Genomic DNA, 19,101 nt, shown 5'->3' with positions numbered 1-19,101 from the left:
GAGAACTGACTTCTAAAAACTGTACTCTGACCTCCCCATGTGCACTATGGTACTCCCATACCCCTCCAAATAAATTTGAAAAATGTTTTTGCAAAAGAATCTTTGGCTAACACTGTCAGTAGCAACACAGGTAGTTATGTGATGGCCAGAGTCATGGTAACTGTGACCCTGATGGTGCAATAGCAATCAGAGTTGAGGTCCTGCATTTTGGCGGTGGTAGGTCTGTCACTACAGAGGTGACTCAGAGGCAGTGGTGACACTGCCACACTGCCGGCAGTTCTCACTGACAGCCTGGACGGCCATTGTATGCTTTCTTTAATCTTTACACATGTATTGGCAAGGTTTAGAGCTGAAGAATGGAGTCTGGCATGGCACTGCATCTGTGGGGGATCATGCATCAAGATGAGGCATCTGTGAATTCAAGTGCAGATATGGCCCAAACCTCCACAACAAGTGGCCTTAAAGGGGGAACCAAAGAAATCAGAAGACCTTTTCCCTGGGAGAGACAGCAGCAGGCTAAGGATTACTACTGCAGTGTGTCCACCATGAATCATGTTCTCTTTCTGTTTGGGGGATAGCCCCTAGAGGGACTCTGTGGTGCATATGCCCAGTACCCTCTCAGGCCAGGCCTGACTAGAGCTGCCTAGAGACCACACACAAGCCTGTGTTCTGTTCCACATCAATGGCTCTGTGCTGTGAGTTTTGAAAACTGTGGAGCTATAGAGAAGGTATAGGGAAGGAAGGGAAAGGCTAGGAGGGCTTCTCTTGGCTTTAACTTGGAAAACTGTAGGAGCCAGACTCTTACAGCCTCTCTGGGTTTGGCTTCCCAAGGTGCTCCGCAGGTTGCCACCACCCATGTTCTCCTGCATTCCCAGTCAGGCGCACAGTCACGCCCTCAGATCCGTTATACTCTCGATCATTTAAATGGTTTGCCTATCAAAGGCTGGTGGAATGTCGCCTCTGGCAGATTAGTGCAACGTGCTTTGTGGTGCCAAGTGCAGTGCTGGGTCTCTTCAGCTGGGCTCTCTCCAGTTTCACCTTGAGATACTTAGCTAGCTTCTGAAAATTGCCCGGCAATAGGAATAAATGTTTGCTGTATTAACATTAAAAATACTATTAAAATATCCAGCAAATTATCATTACAACCTGAAGTGTTTAAATTAAAAAAAAAAAAAAAAGCTGAGTGCTGGAGACATGCAGGCAAAACACCAATGCACATAAAATAAAAATAATAAATAAATACTTTTATATTTTTAAGGAAAAGGCCATGTTCTCTTATTTCCCAAGCCTCCAGTAAATACCCTTTTAGTATTTTCATGATGATTTTCATTTATTTATTTATTTATTTTTGTTTTTTCTGTACAGCGTTTCTCTGTGTAGCCTTGGCTGTCCTGGAACTCACTCTGTAGACCAAGCTGGCCTCTAACTCAGAGATCTACCTGCCTCTGTCTCCCAAGTGCTGGGATTAAAGGTGCATGTCACCACCACCTGGCTACATAATAATTTTTAAAATATACATCATAAAACAAAGGGGTACATAAGCATCAAATAACTGCCCCCTCCTTTTTTATTCCTTTTGGTAAATTGTTACAGTTCTTTTATAGACTTAAAATGCCACTCACATATTATGTAGTTGCATTTTGTTTTTTTCTGCTGCAGTACTTAGAGTAACGGTCTCTGAGTGAAAAGCTTACAATGCAAGCAGAGTACCATTCAGTTTTTCCCAATTCAGTTGTTGAAATAGCATTTTGACATAGCTTCTGCCTGCCATTTATTTTTATTATTTTCAGCTTCATCTTAAGTAATTATATCTCTGAAATGACGGTACAGATAAACTATTCTTTAAAATTAAAAATTTAAATATATAGTATGTAAAATAAATGTATATTAAATTTTCAGATTTTCCTGATCTCTCTCTCTCTCTCTCTCTCTCTCTCTCTCTCTCTCTCTCTCTCTCTCTCTCACACACACACACACACACACACACACACACGCATGTGCGCACACGCACATGCATGCACTCACAGTAATAAGTAAAATTTAAAATTAAAATAAAAACTTGATGCCTTTATCACACTACAAATGAGAAATTACTTCGAAAGCAGCACTGTTGAAACAGAGGTTTGCCCTGAGTCTGAGGCCAGCCTGGGCTATATAGAGCATCCCAGGCCAACCTGGTGTACATAGCAAGACTTTGTCTCAAATACAGAAAATAGATTGTGAAAGTGCATTCAGTCTGGTCTGGTGACACACGACTTCAATCCCAGCACTTAGGAGGCAGAGGCAGGCAGATCTTAGTTCAAGACCAGCCTGGTCTACAGAGTGAGTTCCAGGACAGCCAGGGCTACACAGAGAAACCCTGTCTCAAAACAAAACAGAAACAAACAAAAATAAAAAAACCCACCTGTTTCTCCAAGCTCTGTCCTTCTTGAACTGCCCCCATTTTAATGGCGCCTTCTCTCTGATTTCCTTAACCCTTAAGTACCACAGATGTGACATACTTGATTTCCCTTGAATGGTTAAATCATTGGCACTGGTTAACTTCACCTCAACTCCACATTACAGTTTTGAGGCAAGCCTTTATGTTCTGCTGGAGATTTGGGTATTGGTCAGCTAGTCAGTAAATGTTACCAGACCTGGGAATGATCAAGGGTACAAAAAGACACTCCATCTTCTATTGTCCCGTTGTTACACAGCTCTGGGTTCCACTGGGGAACTGACTGCCCTGTGCCCTGGTTACTCTTTTCCTGCCTGCCTTCTCCTCTTAGTTATTACTCATTCTTCATGTCTCTACTTGAGTGTACTTGCCAAAGAACCACCAGATTTTTACCAGGTTCCCTGCTGAATGTGCTTCCACATCATACCTGCTTTTTTTTTTTTCAAGACAGGGTTTCTCTGTGTAGCTTTGCGCCTTTCCTGGAACTCACTTGGTAGCCCAGGCTGGCCTCGAACTCACAGAGATCCGCCTGGATTAAAGGCGTGCGCCACCACCGCCCGGCCATACCTGCTTTTCTATTGGCTGCACATACTGTTTGTATTTTATCATTCCCATGATCATTTAATGCCTTTTCCTGCATTAGGTGAAGGCTTCATGAGGTCAAGGACACATCTGCTGTATTCCCTGCTGTAGCAAATCCCCCATCTAACTATAACAAGCATGCCGTAGGCTCTAAATACATGGAATAGTAAAGGACCAGAAGTGAACCAGGGTCCCACACAGTTTGACAGGGTGGGAGGCAGGATTCCAGGTCCTTGAGACCAATTGGTATGGACCCTTACTGTATGTGTTAAGAGTACCTATGGACCCAGCCATCATGTACAGTAACAAAATTTTGTTTAAACAACTGTAGGCCTTCCCTGTCGTCCAAAATAAAGAAAAAAGTAAAGGCCCAGCCACAGCCAATTGAACTCCGTTAAACCTCTGTTGTTCCTCCCCCATCTAGCTCCTCTCTCCCTCTCCGCCCTTTCTTCTCTTCCCTCCATTCCTCCTCCCCCATTCTCCAGAGTTATGACCGTCACACGTAGGCCAGTGTCTGTCCTTGAGCCCTAACCTTCAGTCTTCCTTTAGTGCCTGTCATCTTCGCCAGGTCAGCCTTAGGGAGCATCTTCTAGATGCATGGTCTGGGAGGTCCTGGGTACTAGGTAACTGGCCACAACCTTAAGGGCCTCCCAACATAGTGAAAAAGACAGCCAGAAGCCAGTATGACGAAAGAGAGTAGACAAGATCCTTCACTGCAGCTCTGTAGAAAAGATCAGGGGCGGATCAAGAAGACTGAAGAGCTCCACCGGGACAGCTTTAAACGTGTTGAAGCATCAGGAGGAGTTTTTTAGGTACAAGAAAAGGGTCTTGGAAAGAGAATAGAGCATGTAGCAGAGCAGGGTTGTGGGGGAGCACTGGGGCCAGGTCTTAGAGTCCAACTGGGGAAGTGATGCTTGGTTCAGTGCGTCCCAAGGAAGTCAAGGGAGGGCCTAAGCAGGTGAACAAGCCCATCTCACATGTAGTGGTGAGACCATGATGGGGAACACCCATCACCCCGCAGCTCTCTTAGATATCTGCCAGCCAAACAGCCACAGCACCCAAACTCCCCTTGTAAAATGAACATCACAACCAAATTGTCCAAGAATTCTGCCCGTGGAACAGACTGAGGGACAGGAAAGAAAGGAGTGAGTGTTGAGTAGGTGGTTGAGTCAGTAAAGTTACTGCTGTGCAAGTATGAGGTCCCAAGTTTAGATTCCCCAGCATCCACTTAGTGAAAGCTGGGTATAGTGGTAACTCTATAATCCTGGATCTGAGGAGATAGGGGTCCCTGGGGCTTGTTGACCAGTCATTCCAGCTGAATCAGCAAGCTCCAGGTTGAATGAAGACCCTATTTCAAAAACTTAGGTGGAAAACACATTAGGAAGACTCCCAAGGTTGACCTGATCAGACCCAGGCATAGCCAACACTGACAAAAAATATGGGCCAGCAACATGGACCCTGTGGGTCAAGGAACCTGCTCCCAGGGCTGATGGCTTTTGTTCCTGGGACCCACAGGATAGAGAGGACTGACTCCCAAGAGTCACCCTCTGACCACTATGAGTGTGCACACATACACGCACACACAAACACACAAACATAAAAAATATTGTTAGAGAAAAATATTAGGAATTCCATGGAAACAATTGTCTCGGCAAAAGGCCTGGCACCGTGTTGGAGTAAGTGTTACCTCAAGAAGCAAATGCTAAGGAGAGTCACAGCAACACCCCCACCTGCATGTGCTAGGGAACACGGAATGTCCAATGGCATATCTGAGAGCAAAGTGAACTGGGAGGATAGCATTCATTTGAGCTGGGTATGTAGCTCAAAGTCAGAGGACTTGCCTCCAGTGCCTGAGGCTTCCACCCTGGAGAAGAGAGTTAGTAGTAGTGTCAGCACCTAGCAAACTGGTCTGTTAGTGCTCTAGAAAAGAAAAACACAAAAAGCTGCAGGTACTGAGTGCCAGAAACTGACCATTTCCCATAGATGTGACTTCTCTTCCCATCTCACCACTTCCCCAGAAAACAGTCGTCTGCATTCTCCTGAAAAGCTTCCGGGAAGGAGGAGGTTCATGTAACATCAGGGCCACTCTGAACTGTCGTCGGTTTGTGGTGCTGGGGATAAAACCCAGGGCCTCTCCCTTAGTGCCTTTCATCACCAGGAATGACTTTAGTGTCACAAAATCTCCCCCATACGGATTGACAGGAACTCTACCATGATGTTGGCCCCCACTTCTGGAATCTAATCACAGACCTATATACAGTAAGTGCCAAACCACTGACCAGGGATCTACAATGACCAGGACACAATTGGTCACTGTAGAATGGAAGACTGCAGAGCTGTAGCCCTTGGGCTGCTGCTGCTGTGTGTGTGTGTGTGTGTGTGTGTGTGTGTGTGTGTGTGATGTACGCAGAGTGTACAGCCTCGGATCTAGGGAGGAAGGCGCTGACTGGAAAAGTCACCACAGATCCATACATCTCTACCCATTCTGTCCTGAGGCATCTGCTGCTTTTCTTCTTTGTCTGCTGCTGAGACTGGAAGCTCTTAGAGGATAGGGTTGGAGTCTTCTCCATCCTGTACTAAGCAGTTCCCCAGGGCTTAGCACAGGCTGCTCTGTCCACAATGGATGGATGATCAATGACTAATGACTAACCTAAGAAGAGCTGTTACTAGGCACCTCGAGGACACATTATAAGAAAGAGGTCACAGGGGCTCAAGTGGTCTTGCATTTTGTAAGCTTGGACTTAGAACTTGGTTACTTCAGCAAAAACACAAGGTCACAAACTCAAGTGTGCATTGGAATCATGGCACAATTCCTGGCGAAACTCCAGGCTTTCTGCATCTAACTCTGTAGGGCTGAGCTTGGAAACTGCAATTTAACACACCCCCTCCAACACAAATAACACAGCTCAGTCAGACCTGTTATTTGTGTGAGAGTTTGATTCAGCTAATCACAGAACATGCTTAGCACATTTTTCAATCCAAAAGCTTTTAAGAACACACAGGATTTGAATCAGATAAACATGTTTTGAGGCTAGAGAGGTGGCTCACTGGTTAAGAGTATGTAAGAGTTCTGGTTCCCAGCACCCACATCAGGCAGCTCACAATCAAAGGTCTCTAACACTGTCTTCTGAGTTCCATGGGCAACTGTACTCCTGTGCACAAACCCACACACAGATGTACACACATATATGTAATTCAAAATAAATCTTTAGAAACAAGTGTATTTTGTTCCCATTCTATCCTAGTAAGCTACAGGATGGACTTGCACCAGGTTGTTGTAGAATGAGAATGGATAAAAGCCATGGGAACAGAGATTTGGAATGGTGGTGTTGGGGAAGCAGGGCAGCAGGGATGGGGGCAAAGGGGAGTTGCTTGTTGGGTACAGTTTTAGTTTTGCAAGACAGATCTGGAGCTCTCTTGCACAGCACTGTGGGTGTCGGTAATGCTACTGTACTGTGTCTGTAAAATGAGTACAGATGGCCATTTTCCTAGTGCATGTTTTCTACCAAAATGAAACAGAAAAAGGCTTTTGTGTGTTTGTGCTGCTGCCCATGAAGGCCAGAGGTCACTGGTAGGTGTCTTCTCTTGGCGTCTACCTCAGTTTTTGAGACTGGATCCCTTGCTGATCCTGGAGCAGTGAACCATTTCAGCTACACTGGCTGGCCAGTCTGCCCCAGGGACCCTCCTGTCTCTGCCTCCCCATCGCTGGGATTACAGATCCCTGCAGCTGTGTTGAGCTTTTCCCTGAGTCTTGGAGACTTCGCTCAGATCCTCTGCTTATGAAACAAGCACTGAGCCTCTTTCTCAGCCTCCAAAACAGATTTCCCATGGGATGAATGACAGCATCTACTCCTAACTATTGTGGGCAGTATTCATGAAACAAAGTATATACAACTCCAGCAGTGGTTCTAGGATTAGTAACTGTTCAAAAAATTATATTATATTATATTATATTATGTTATGTTATGTTATGTTATGTTATGTTATGTTATGTTATGTTATTATTTTGTCAGCATGGTTCTTCAAGTATTTGGTCACAAGCACAGTATTGTTTAAAAGCATTTTTAAAAGATTTATTTAAATAAGATTTATTTATATAAGAATATTTGCCTCCATGTATGTGTATGCATTGTGTGCATGCAGTACCTGCAGAGACCAGAAGTTGTTGGATTCCCTTGAACTAGAGTTACAGACATTGTGAACCACCATGTGGGTGCTGGGAATCAAACTTTGTCCTCAGCAGGGACAGTTGATGCTCTTCGCCATTGAGACATCTCTAGCTCCTTAAAGGCTCTTAAAACAAAATTATAACCTGAATCTTCAGGCTGATAGATGTTCCTTGCGTTTTTTTGAGATGGGATGCCAATTTTCCAAAAAAGCATCAGCCAGTGAAACAGAAACTCCTCCATCATCTTCAAACTGTCCCCGAAAATCCAAGTAGCTTTGTGACTAGTCAAATTTTTTTTAAAACAAGTCCTGAACGCCAGACTGTTTACATTGCCCAGATAAATCCATACATTAAAAACAACAACAACAACAGGCATATTATGAATTGAGTACGAAGGCATATGGATATTCTTGCCAGATCCTCCAGTTCTGAACATCGGAGTCATCAATTTCCAGAGGTAAAGGAAAGAGAACAAGGATACTACATTTTGTTTTCCACTATAATAAAGGAGATCAAGCCAGAGATACCTCTACATGAAAAAAAAAGTGTTCTTTCTCTCTCCAGGTCTTGAAAAGCAGCTGGAAGTATTTCTCATCTCTGGTGTGCTTGGGGAAGGCAATACAGTTTCAGGAGCCATGGTCTAAACGCAAAGGCATCACCTTTGATTCAGGGCTCACCATTCTTTTGTCTGTTTGTTTTGTTTCATGTGCGGCTACGCCAACTTTCTCTCTCCAGCCTGTTAGTTAAACCGTGGAAGGACAGATGCACTGTTTTACAGGGGCCATAATCCACTGTGGGCGGTAACGAAGAGGCCCTTGTGTATCCTCATTTACTCCAATAGGAAAACTAGACTATTGCCTTGTAAAACAGCATGGGACCCACACCCTGATCTCCATGGAATGCTAACCTGGGGAACCTCCCCAACCAGATTCATAAAATTCATCATGGTCCTAGATGACCCAAATTAGCTCTAGGCTATATGGAATGGGCCAAAGGCCAATTGAAGGGTATAAATGGTAAAAGAGAGAGGATCAGAAAAGTGACCCAAATACAGGATTTTAGATCACACAGGTGTGCCTAAGAGTCAGATTCATCATTCTAAGGCTAAGAGGGTCAGGCATTTCTGGAAAAAAATCTGGTTATGTAGACTTTTTAATTTCTCTCTATTGAAAGATAAAATCTGAAGCTATCGCCCAAGATTCTCTGCCATGTTTTGTTGTTTACTTCCATCCTACAAGCACACTCTTTGTGCCTATCTCATAACCCTCATAGTAGCTCCCAGCATGCCCATCCCAGAAGCCCTGTGCAGGAGCAGCGAGGGCAATGCTGATTATTGACAAGCTGTACTTTGGCTTATGAAATAGGAAATGGGCTGTGCTATTTACAAATGAACGGGCAAGGGTTAGGATGGATCTCTAGGAGCTCCTGCTGTCTCTTTGGGCACATCCTTGACAACAAGTGAAAAGAAAGTGAAAGAAGTGATTAGATTGGACTAGTGTGGCTCAGAGGTAGAGCCATTGTCTAGAAGGGTCCAAGCCTCAGCTCTAGCACTTCAAAGATAAATAATTTTTAAAAACCTATTGAAAAAGCAAGCATAGTAGCACATACCTTTAATCTCAGCACTCAGGAGGCAGAGACAGGCAGAGCTCTATGAGTTCAAAGCCAACCTTGTGTAATAGCAAGTTCCAGGCTAGGGCTACATAATGAGACCCTGTCTCAAAAACAACAATGAAGAAAGCACATGAAACCTTATATGGTAACTCACAGCTGTAATTCTAGCACTTGAAAGACTGAAGCAGAAGGATTGCCTTGAACTGAAGGGCAGCCTATGTTAGAGAGAAACAAGAACAAAACTCAAAGCCAACAAGAACACAAACACTTAGGTGATACTATGGGATCTGGGTATGCTACCTTCCATCAGTTGAATTTTCCTTCTTTTGGTTCCAGTGAAGGCTTGAAGTTGGTAGACTTGCTGTTACCTGTGACTCTAACCCTTCCCAGTCATGTAACTTTGGAAGATCACTACTGTAGGCCCGAGTGTCCCAACCTAGAACAGGGCTCCTATCACATGCTACAATGAGTGGGTATTTGCAGAAGGTTTAAGAAGTAAAGAATCTGCAAGATAGGGGTTCACAGGGGTTGGGGGGCAGATACATCTCCCAGTCTGGTCAATAGACAAAGAGTGACCACTTTGTCATTGACTTGCATGTCCAGTGGCATGATCTCTTTTGTTCATTCTAGTCGACTTCACATTTTCTCGTCACCCTGGAGTAACTAACAGCTTCACTATGTCTGGCAAAGAAGGAAGCATTTATTAAGCTGATAATGCACTTTTCATAAACAATAATCATTCACCAGAGCATATTACTGCTTCAAAGTCCCACATAATATTTCAGAATGGAATAAGGAAGTATTTAAATTTGTCTTCCACAGTTGTTTTCCGTTTGATATTTTTAAGAGTGAAACAAACAGTTTGCCATGTTTTGTGTCTGATGTGTTTTTTCCTCTCCATTAAATGCTGAAGGATTTTTTTTCCCCTTCCCTGCCTCTGTAGGAGGATAAAAAGAAATCTTTCCCCTGCAATTTGCTCTGGTTTTTCTCAAAAGTTGGGCAGGAAAGTCAGCATACCTCAGGTGGGATCTAAAATGTTCTCGTGGTACAAGAGTGTACGCAAGAAGAGAAGCCTGTAATTTTCAAGCATTCTTTCAGGAAGTTTGTATTCTGTTTTCCAGGGAGCCTTTACTTTCCGAGGAAGTATGATCGACATGCCATTACTGAAGCAGGCCCACAACATTGTTACGCTTGCCACATCCATCAAGGAAAAATGATCTGTTAAATGAAGGCCTCCTCAGGCGGGCTGAATGGATACAGTGGGTTTCTTAAAGACAAACCACAGTACCCAGGGCAGCTTGCTAGCATGCCAGATCGGGACCTTGTTTCATTTACAGTTCATGTTAGTCACGACTCCCACCCTCCCCTTGTGTCTTACTGACCAGTTATTCTAAAAATAAACTTTCTTCCTTTGGAATCTAAGCTCATGGTTTTACTGTTGTCTATTAATGTGTTATAAAATACGGGTTTATTTGTTTCATGGGGAGGAAAGATGGATAGGGAGAAGTTAAGTCCTCAATGAAACAGGTATTCTGGTCTATATATACTCTCCCCATTCTTCTTTTCTTAGGAAATGTTTCCAATATTATTCATTTATATAGTGGACACTACAGCTAATTTTAAGGCTAAGTTTTTAAAGAATAATATCAAAATCAAGGTTTTAGCACTTTTGTGAGTAATCAGATCAAACGATGAAGATGACATTGAAAATGTTAGGTATTATATTGACTTATAAAAGACAGCTTCTAAAAAATTCAACTTTCAAACGGATTCCTGGGGGAGCCACTGTCCCCCAAATGCTCCATCCATATGGTGACCCTGAAAGCTCTCATCTTGGGCTAATACTTGAGGTCAACAGTTACTGGCAATTAAAAAAAAAATCAATGCAGGGAAAACAAGACCGTTCATTTTCCCCGTTATCTTCCTGCTTAACTGTTCGCCATTGAGGCCATTTCCCTGTAAATGTAGGGCCAAGATAGGACTCCCTCAGCCATAAACTTGTATGTCTAGAGGACACAAAGCCACGGGGCTGGTGCATATGGCCCCCTGCAAGATTTGCATCACATTAGAGATGAGGCTGTGGGTCATATGGGTGGTGTGGTTAACGGGCTTAGTAAAGCTGTTTTGAAGAGGTTAACCCAGCTTGTAGGAAGGGTAAACAAACATAACAACCAGCCATTGTTCCCTATTCAGCATGTACTCTTATATTGAAGGCGAAAGGGTATTGAAGCCTCAGAGGATCAACTTGTGCGTGCCAGAGGACGCCAATGAAGTTTGAAACACCAACAAGCAGAGATTTTGTTTCTCTTCCTCATTAAATCATGAGCTTTTGTGTGGAGACTCTAGACCACTGTTCTTTAAGAAATTAACAGAATGGGAAGTTTAAAACTCCACACCAACCTTTTCATGACCTACTCAGCAGCGTGGCTGCTCCTCTTAGACACACACGGCAGGGGAAGGCTGTTCTGTTTATTTAAATTTGTAAATAGAAAACAGTTGTTTTCCAGTTTCATTTTTCTCCTTCTCCTAGGCCCTTTTGGTGCACTCCCTTCATGGCCTCTGGCGTGTGCCCCATCCAGGAGCCTACTTTTCACCCTGATCCTTTCAGTTCCTACAGAAAGCCATACGAGGTGGATGCCGTATCATCACACCAGCGCCAGGCCAGAAACCACTGTTACCACCACCATGAACCCCAGTAGGAAGGGGAAGACCACGCTCTGACTGGCAAGTGGCTAAACCAGACCCAGAACTGATAGAGCTGGAGAAACATATTCTTGAGATATGAATATTCACAAGCAGGAAACCTGAGGGGCTAGCTCTTAAACAGAAATGAGGCTGCCGGGCTGAGGCCACCTGCTTTGGACCCTGAGTTTCCCCTTCCCCATGAAGGTCTTCATTAAGAAGTCATCATTTCTCATTTGGGCCACACCTTGCCACCCTAAAGTTTCTGGAGAAGCTGGTGGGAGTAGGAAGGAGGAGCTGTCCTCCGGGCGATGGTGCTTCAGGACAGCGGACAGGGGCATTGGACTGTATTTCTGGGTGAGAAGCATCCCCAAGTCCCCATGTTGCATCTGGAATCAAGTCAAGTGTACGCAGAGTAAGCTAGAACCATAGGAGTCCACACTGGTCTCTGCGTAAAACAAAGACTTAGGAAGGCTGCTCACAAGCCAGAAGAGAACAGAGGGCCTTGATGTACATGTGAACACACACACACACACACACACACACACACACACACACACACACACACACACACGTGTGTCAGAAACAGCTTTGATTCAGATAAGCCTTTGGCTGCAAAAAATCAGAGGGTACATGTTCTGGCCTCTACCCTAGCAATGCAGGCCGCCCCCAAGCCCATACAGGTTGGACCTCCTCAAGTCAGGGTCTCCCTCTGAGGAAGCCCCCCCCTCCCCCTGCCCCCCCCCCCCCCCCCCCCCGTCCCCTGCATATGATAGAAGCCACAGAGTCCTCAAGAAAAGCTGGGCCTAGTAAGTCCTCCCACTCCACAGCAGCAGGGCCATGGACTCCTGGGTCCCTACCATGTTGGACTGTCTCTGAGTCCTTGTCACCAACTTCCTTGTTCATACAAAAGCACCCTGTTTGGTTCTGGTTTTGATTTTGAAGCAGAGTCTTGATATGTATCCCAGGCTATCATCAAACTCATGGAGTTCTCCTTCATCCTCCTCCTAAGTACTGAGATTACAGATGTGCACGACTGTAACAAGCTCAAAACCACCTCATTGGTTAAGCCTTCTCAGACATGAGGCTGATCATCTTCATAACCAAGAGATCCCCATTTATGGTAGGACCACAAGACTGGGGCCCACAGGAGACAAAGCTGTGGGCCGATTGCCAGTCTCTGAGCAGGCACCCTAACAAGGGCCCCAGAAGAGAGAGGTCAGTGACCACCAGAGTCCTGTGGGACCTCACTCCCTAGGAGTCAGAATTCTAAAACACAGAGAAGCTAGGAGGCAGGTACCCCAATTTTTCCATCCACATCCCTAGTACCGTGTGTAGGTGACGGAGCAGGGCAAAGAGAAATGTTGCCAGGGCTGAGTGAGCCTGTCTAAACCCTGCTGTAGGGATACAGACAGGGGAGATGAAGTGGGCCTTCATACTCTTTGCTGGGAAGGGAACACAGGAAGGGGACTTGGCTGCTCATCAGATTAATTAAAAAAATTACCTGTTTATATTTTTGTGTAGCTCATGGCAGCCACTTTGCCATATCACCCCCCTTGTTATTAATTCTAGGGGGCTAAATTATGGATAACACTATTAAAACATTATCAGAACTAATGAGAAACAATTACTTAGAAAATGAGCCAGGACAAGATTGAGTTGAGAACATCAGCGGTTGATCGCCACAGATTAGTTTAATAAATCATCAGGTGCGAAGCAAGACTGACTGGATCGACGCAAAACCTCGTCACGGGAAAATGAAATTGCAATTTTTTTTGCATAATTTTTTCATTAATCTCAATAGGACCCGTGTGGTGTAGATTGCTTTATTCCTTTAATACCTTGCCCGAGGGGGGGGGGGACCCAATAATGTCTTCATTGTTTTACTGAGGTCTTAATGACAATCTGTGACAAACTCATTTTAATGTATAGAGGGTTGTATCTGTACAGTCATGTTTTATTGAAAGGGTGAGGGGAATTCCGGCCGATGAGGCACCGGCTGGGACGGCAAGTCAGGGAGTTTCTTGAGCCTTCAGCTGTCCGCCGCGCTGACTCCCACTGCTCTCAAGAAAGCCGGGGAAATAGTGTTCCCGGGATGAAGACTTCACTGCCTGTAGTTTGGATTTAAAAAGTCTCCGATTGCCTGACATATTTTTCTGGGTAAATAGAACCAACCATGCGGTGTTCCGCTCTCTAAAATAGAAGTCATTATCGCCTGGAACACCTTTGCACTCAATAGTTTTGTGGGAGTTAGGGAAACTGACTTTCTTTAGAGACTGTGGAATTTTCTAAGTTGTCACAGGGAGCGGAAAGAATACCGGCTCTCCACCCCTCTTCCTTCTTTTCTTTTCTTTCTTTTTTTTTTTTTCAGGACATTCTGCTTTTAGAGCTGCATTTGTTTTGAATCCTCTGGGTTTTTATTTTTATTTTTACCCTCTAGTGCTAGAAAAGCAATTGAAGGAACAAAACCGGTCATAAGGTTTTTCGATGGGAACTTGTGAATATTAATACTGGCGGAGGTCACGGGACGGGTCTGTAAATGCAGGACTTGGGAACAACGACCTCTCCCGGGGGCGCCCCCTGCAAGGCCTTCACTTTGCAATTTAGGGGAAGTAATTACCTGACCCTAACATTGAAATGCTAAAGCCTAACTCTTTCTTTCCACTCCCTGTTTTAAACTGAGGCCAGGGGAGGGATGGCTAAGAAAGCGACCGAACTGGAAAGGAAATTACTTTCGGATACCCAGCTTAGTGCCTGTAAAACTTACACAGTGGGACACAGCAGCTTTTCGCGTTTCTGTCGTGATGACTTTTGTCGTTGGTGGAGACGTTTGTTTAAATTCCAGTAATTATTTGACAGCACACCTCCTTCAAAATCCATAAGAATTGCCAGTGACACAAAGCAAGCGCTGGAAAGGCACCGAACTCCTCCTGGGTGCGCAGAGTTTGTGGCGATCCACTCAGTTTCATCTAAGCGGGTTATTACGTTTTGGGGGACTATGTAACTGTGTCCTTCCTTTATAATATATATAATTTTTTCCTTTATTTTTCCTTTCGCTGCTTCCTACGGGAAGGGCAAGGCATTGCCCTGGGGCAGATACCAGCAGGCTCCGGGCACCATTGGGAGGCTGCTGCCCTTCCCTTCGCGATGAGTTACGCGAGTGTAGTGTAGCAGTCCTGGGAGGAGGGAGGCAGCGGCCCTCGGGGCCAGGCCCCGGCCGCAGTGTGGGGATTCCAGTGGCCCAGTGGCGGGGACTTCAGGCCTCCCGGACCCCGCGAGCCTGTCGCGCAGCCAGGCTGTAATGGTACAAGATCAAAGGCTGCCCCGTGTCCCCGCGGAGCCAGGAACAATCCCTCGCCTTTGTGCGCGGTTGCTAGGAGCCGGAGAAACTAAGAGAAAGTGTCAGGAGCGTGTTAATCAGACTCGTTACAGTGTAACAATAACGTCTCTCTCGGGGCTCCTGGGCCCCTGAGCACCCCGCGCATAGACCGGACACCTGCGTGGGGCCCATAGCCGGTACTGGGAACCCGCCGCCTGGGTGTGTCAACAACACCGAAGTTGGCTCCTGACAAATTCTGGGGGAGCCTTCAATGCCTGGCGAGTCCTATGGGCCCTGGTGTACTGGTTCTGAGTTCCACTCCTTAAAGATGACCTGATTTGTGAGCTAAGGAACCTGAGAGGACCAGGTCTTCAGCCTTTTCAACCATTCAGTCGAGGTCCTCTGGTTCCTACCCCGGCGTATGAATCAGGCGGAAAAGGGACAGCTTTCTGGCTAAGATTCCCCGGGATGCAGCAAGCAGCTTTGGATTTCTTTGCACATCTGTGAGAGAACACCACAAATTCTAATCCGCAGGCTAACAAAGAAGCAGAACTTTGCTGAGTACATATATTCCCCCGAGATTTTTTGTTTGTTTGTTTTGTTTTTTGGTTTTTCGAGACAGGGTTTCTCTGTGTAGCTTTGCGCCTTTCCTGGAACTCTCTGTAGACCAGGCCGGCCTCGAACTCCCTTGAAGTTTTTAATGGGGAATCTGCATTCATGAACATTCAACAAAATTCATATTCAGCCAATATCTGTTGAGTTCACTAGATGCCAGACAGCTGTCCAAAAGTCACAGGGCTATCCACAGATAAATTCTCTTTTAGTTGAAATGCCTGTTTAGACTGAGTTTGGTGGCTCAGCCTTTAATCCCAGCACTTGAGAAGCAGAGGCAGGTGGATCTCTGTGAGTTCCAGGTCAGCTAGGGCTACAGAGTGAGACCTTGTCTCAATAAACAAACAAATACGTAGTGAAACCTTGTCTTAAATAAATAAATAATAAGCCTGTTGGATGTCCAGGAAGGAACAAATCCATAAAATAATGCTATGTATTAAAACACAGACTGTTGGCCACAGTGGTTATAAGAACAGATATTTGAATTAAGAATTTAAAACATTTGGAAATCCATCAACCCATACTCTTTTTTTTTTTTCCTCTGTGTCCCTTTGCTTGGAGGATAGGGTCTATGGCAGAATGCAGTGTGGGAACCAGGCAGAGCCAGCCTGAGGTCTGAGGAATGAGGTCAGCCCTTCGGTAGCGTGCACATGGCTCCACAGACTTGTCTAGGGAACCCACTAGTTGCTGGCCTGGTGCCTCCTTTTTCTCCCTAGACCATGCACAGGGAACTGCAAAGCTGTGCTCAGACACAACAAGAGATTGGCCAAGGTGAGGTAACTTTCTCATATGTGACCTCTTACTTGGGAGCTACCTGAAAGAGTAGACAGAACCACGGCACTCTAAAGACAAAGTTGATGGTCTCTTAAGTAACCGGCTCAGTGATTATGGTGGACTTTCCACTGGTCTCAGCCAATTCTGGGTGAGTGGTGGTGGGAGCAGCTGTGTGAGACATGGTCTGTCTGTGGCCCTGACTGGCCTGGAAGTTGCTTTGTAGATCAGGCTAGCCTTAAACGCTGCCTGCTGCTGCTGGGATTAAAGACTCTAATATCCCAGCCCCCTACCCCACCCAAGCCAATTCTTATATTGTTATATTGCTGTAGATTCCTTGTAGGTATACAAAAAAAAAAAAAAAAAAAAAAAGACATGTTCCCTAGTCTCGGGTGTGGGAGGAACTATGGTGATATTTTATTTGTATTAAAATGTTATTTGTATGTTAATAAATAAAGTTGCCCAGGGGTCAGAGCTATTAGCAAGCCATAGGAAAGCAGGGCAGTGGTGGCGTACGCTTGTAATCCCAGCACTTGGTAGGCAGAGCTGGGTAAGTCTCTGTGTGTTCAGGGATACAGCCATTATTGGATACACATGCCTTTAATCTCAATACCAATCATGGAAAACCTGGAGGCCTATACAGACAGGCCGTGAGGAGGCGGTCATGTGGTTGGATTTACAACCAATGAGAAGGCAGAACAGGAACTCTATATAAAGACTTTAACACAGGGGTAGCTCTGGTTCGGAGAGGTAGGACCACCGCAGGAGGAAGGGTAAGGTTTTAGCTCTTAGCTCTGACCTCTTGGCTTTCTTCTTTGCATTGGTTCTGTGTTTCTTATTTAATAAGAAGGTTGGTTACATCTACAAGGAACTGTAGGGAAAACAAAACTTCATCACACTAATGACAAAAACAATAGACAAAATTCCCTCTTGTGACCAGAAGGCAAAAGGTAACTGGTGAAATGCCTCAGCGGGTAAAGACCCTTCTCCAAGCCTGAGGACCTGAGCTTGATCCCTGAGACCTACTACATGAGGGGAGGAGAGAACCAACTCCTGCCAGTTGTCTCCCCCCCCTCTCTCTCTCTCTCTCACACACACACACACACACACACACACACACACACACACACGAAAGAAAGAGAGAAAGAAAGAAAGAAAGAAAGAAAGAAAGAAAGAAAGAAAGAAAGAAAGAAAGAAAGAAAGAAAGAAAGAAAGAGAAAGCAGTGTTTAAAGAAAGAGAGATGCAAGGCAGGCCAAGGGTGTGTCATAGTCCTGCTTGTTTCTTCTGCTTCCCACAAGCAGGAGTTTGGTCTTCAGGATGCCAAATAACTGGTTTAACCCAGTTTTTTTCTTTGTCTTAAACAATAAACTAAATTGCCTTTGTTATTTAGATACACAAATAACATCACAAAGACAAGGAATGTTCTGGCTTCCGATGGCTCTGTGTGGTGTTTTCAGAGGAACTCATACTCTAGGCATCTGGCTTCCTAGCTCCTAAGTACCAGGGAGGGAAGAAGGGAAAACAGTCCATGTGAGCCCTGGCTTGTGTTTTTTCTGTAGAGGGGGATGAATAGATGGTTCAGCCCATAAAACGCTTGCTAGAGCAAACCCAATGACCGGAGTTTGATCCCTGGAACCTATGAAAAAAACCAGATGCAGTGGTTTATCTGTAATCTCAGTCCTCCTTTGGCTGTATAGGAAGTGCAAACAGAAGAAATGGGGCAGCTGGGGCAGAGGGGTTGGGGTGCCTAGTGTGTAATACGTTGTATAGAGGCAGAAACAAGAAAGACCCTGCCTCGATAAGGAGAGACAAGAGCCCAAAGTAGTACTCAGACCTCCATGGACGGACACACACACACACACACACACACACACACACACACACACACACACACACACACACAGTGAGTGTACTAATAGTCTAAAGTTCATGACAGGATTACCAGGAACTGGAATTCCTGTAGAGGCTTTCATGGGAGCCCTGTGATGCTTCTCCCAGGCTCTTCTAAGACAATGGACTGCTGTGACCTCCAGGATCCAGAGCCCTGCCTAAACCCGCCCCCAGGGGTTTAACCCAACTGGGTGCTATAGCACCTGCCTCTCTAACTGTATGAACTTCTCTGCATGAGTTTCCAACCTCCGTTTCCACCATTCTCAAGACAGCTAACCTTTCTAGGCATGCCTGTTTGTGAGCGCCCTCCAGGTCCCTGGTGGCCTACTGATCTGCCTCTCCCAGTACACTGGACGGGATTGTTACTGGAGGACCTACTTAGGGATGTGTGTCCTCACACAGTACACATATTGGACATTGTTATGCCCCTCTGAATGCTTTCCTGTCCTTGTTCCTCACCCCCAGGTATGAGCTCCATCAAAAGTGTCTTTGTTGGCCGGGCAGTGATGGGCACACACACCTTTAATCCCAGCACTCTGGGAGGCAGAGGCAGGCGGATCTCTGTGAGTTCGAGGCCCGCCTGGTCTACAGAGAGAGATCCAGGAAAGGCATCATAACTACACAGAGAAACCCTGTCTCGAAAAACAACAAAAAACAAAAAAGTGTCTTTGTTGTTAAACTAGGGCTGGAGTCTCTCCCCATCATTTAACTTCTGGTCCTGGCTTTCTCACTCATCAGTTAGGTTACATTCAGACTAGACATTCTCCAAGCCTCAGTTTTCCTAGAAGAAACACTAGTTCCAAGAGCTGCCATGAAGATATGGCAGTCAGAGAGATGCACCATCAAGTGGCCCTTTGAGGACTCCTCCACCAGGCCAGCTGGGGAGACATGACCTGCAGCTACCAGCACCTCGAGCATCCACACCCAGTGTATGGCCCGAGGCCTAGCTATTCCCAGAACAGCCTGCATCCACAAAGCCGCAACTAAGAGACAAGGAGCTTTGCCTTTGCTTGTGTGGGGCTGTGTTA

The 19,101-nt window shown here is 45.4% G+C and overlaps 1 protein-coding gene and 1 long non-coding RNA gene across 5 annotated transcripts in view; one reads left to right on the top strand and one right to left on the bottom strand.

The window, feature by feature from the left end:
* Positions 1 to 10,220, top strand: part of Clybl (citramalyl-CoA lyase) — a 237,850-nt gene extending 227,630 nt beyond the window's left edge. For 2 of the 4 annotated variants that reach the window (XR_008216910.1, XR_008216909.1), the window contains exon 9: positions 9,920 to 10,032. Coding sequence is in view for 2 of the 4 variants with exons in the window: in XM_052732392.1 (XP_052588352.1) it covers positions 9,901 to 10,023 (123 nt within the window). In the remaining 2 variants the exon portion in view is untranslated. Of the gene's footprint in view, positions 1 to 9,900 lie in introns of all 4 variants that reach the window. The other 2 variants (XM_052732392.1, XM_052732393.1) reach the window with 2 other exon arrangements.
* The window catches only part of LOC128107018 (uncharacterized), a 76,958-nt gene that overhangs the window by 21,137 nt on the left and 36,720 nt on the right, over positions 1 to 19,101 (bottom strand). The gene's annotated exons all lie outside the window — the stretch shown is intronic.

The sequence above is a fragment of the Peromyscus californicus genome, unplaced genomic scaffold (assembly GCF_007827085.1).
Source record: "Peromyscus californicus insignis strain IS unplaced genomic scaffold, ASM782708v3 Scaffold_12__1_contigs__length_115047231, whole genome shotgun sequence".
Lineage (NCBI taxonomy): Eukaryota > Metazoa > Chordata > Mammalia > Rodentia > Cricetidae > Peromyscus > Peromyscus californicus.
Note: the sequence above shows the minus strand (reverse complement) of the source record. Positions and strands in the feature narration are given on the sequence as shown.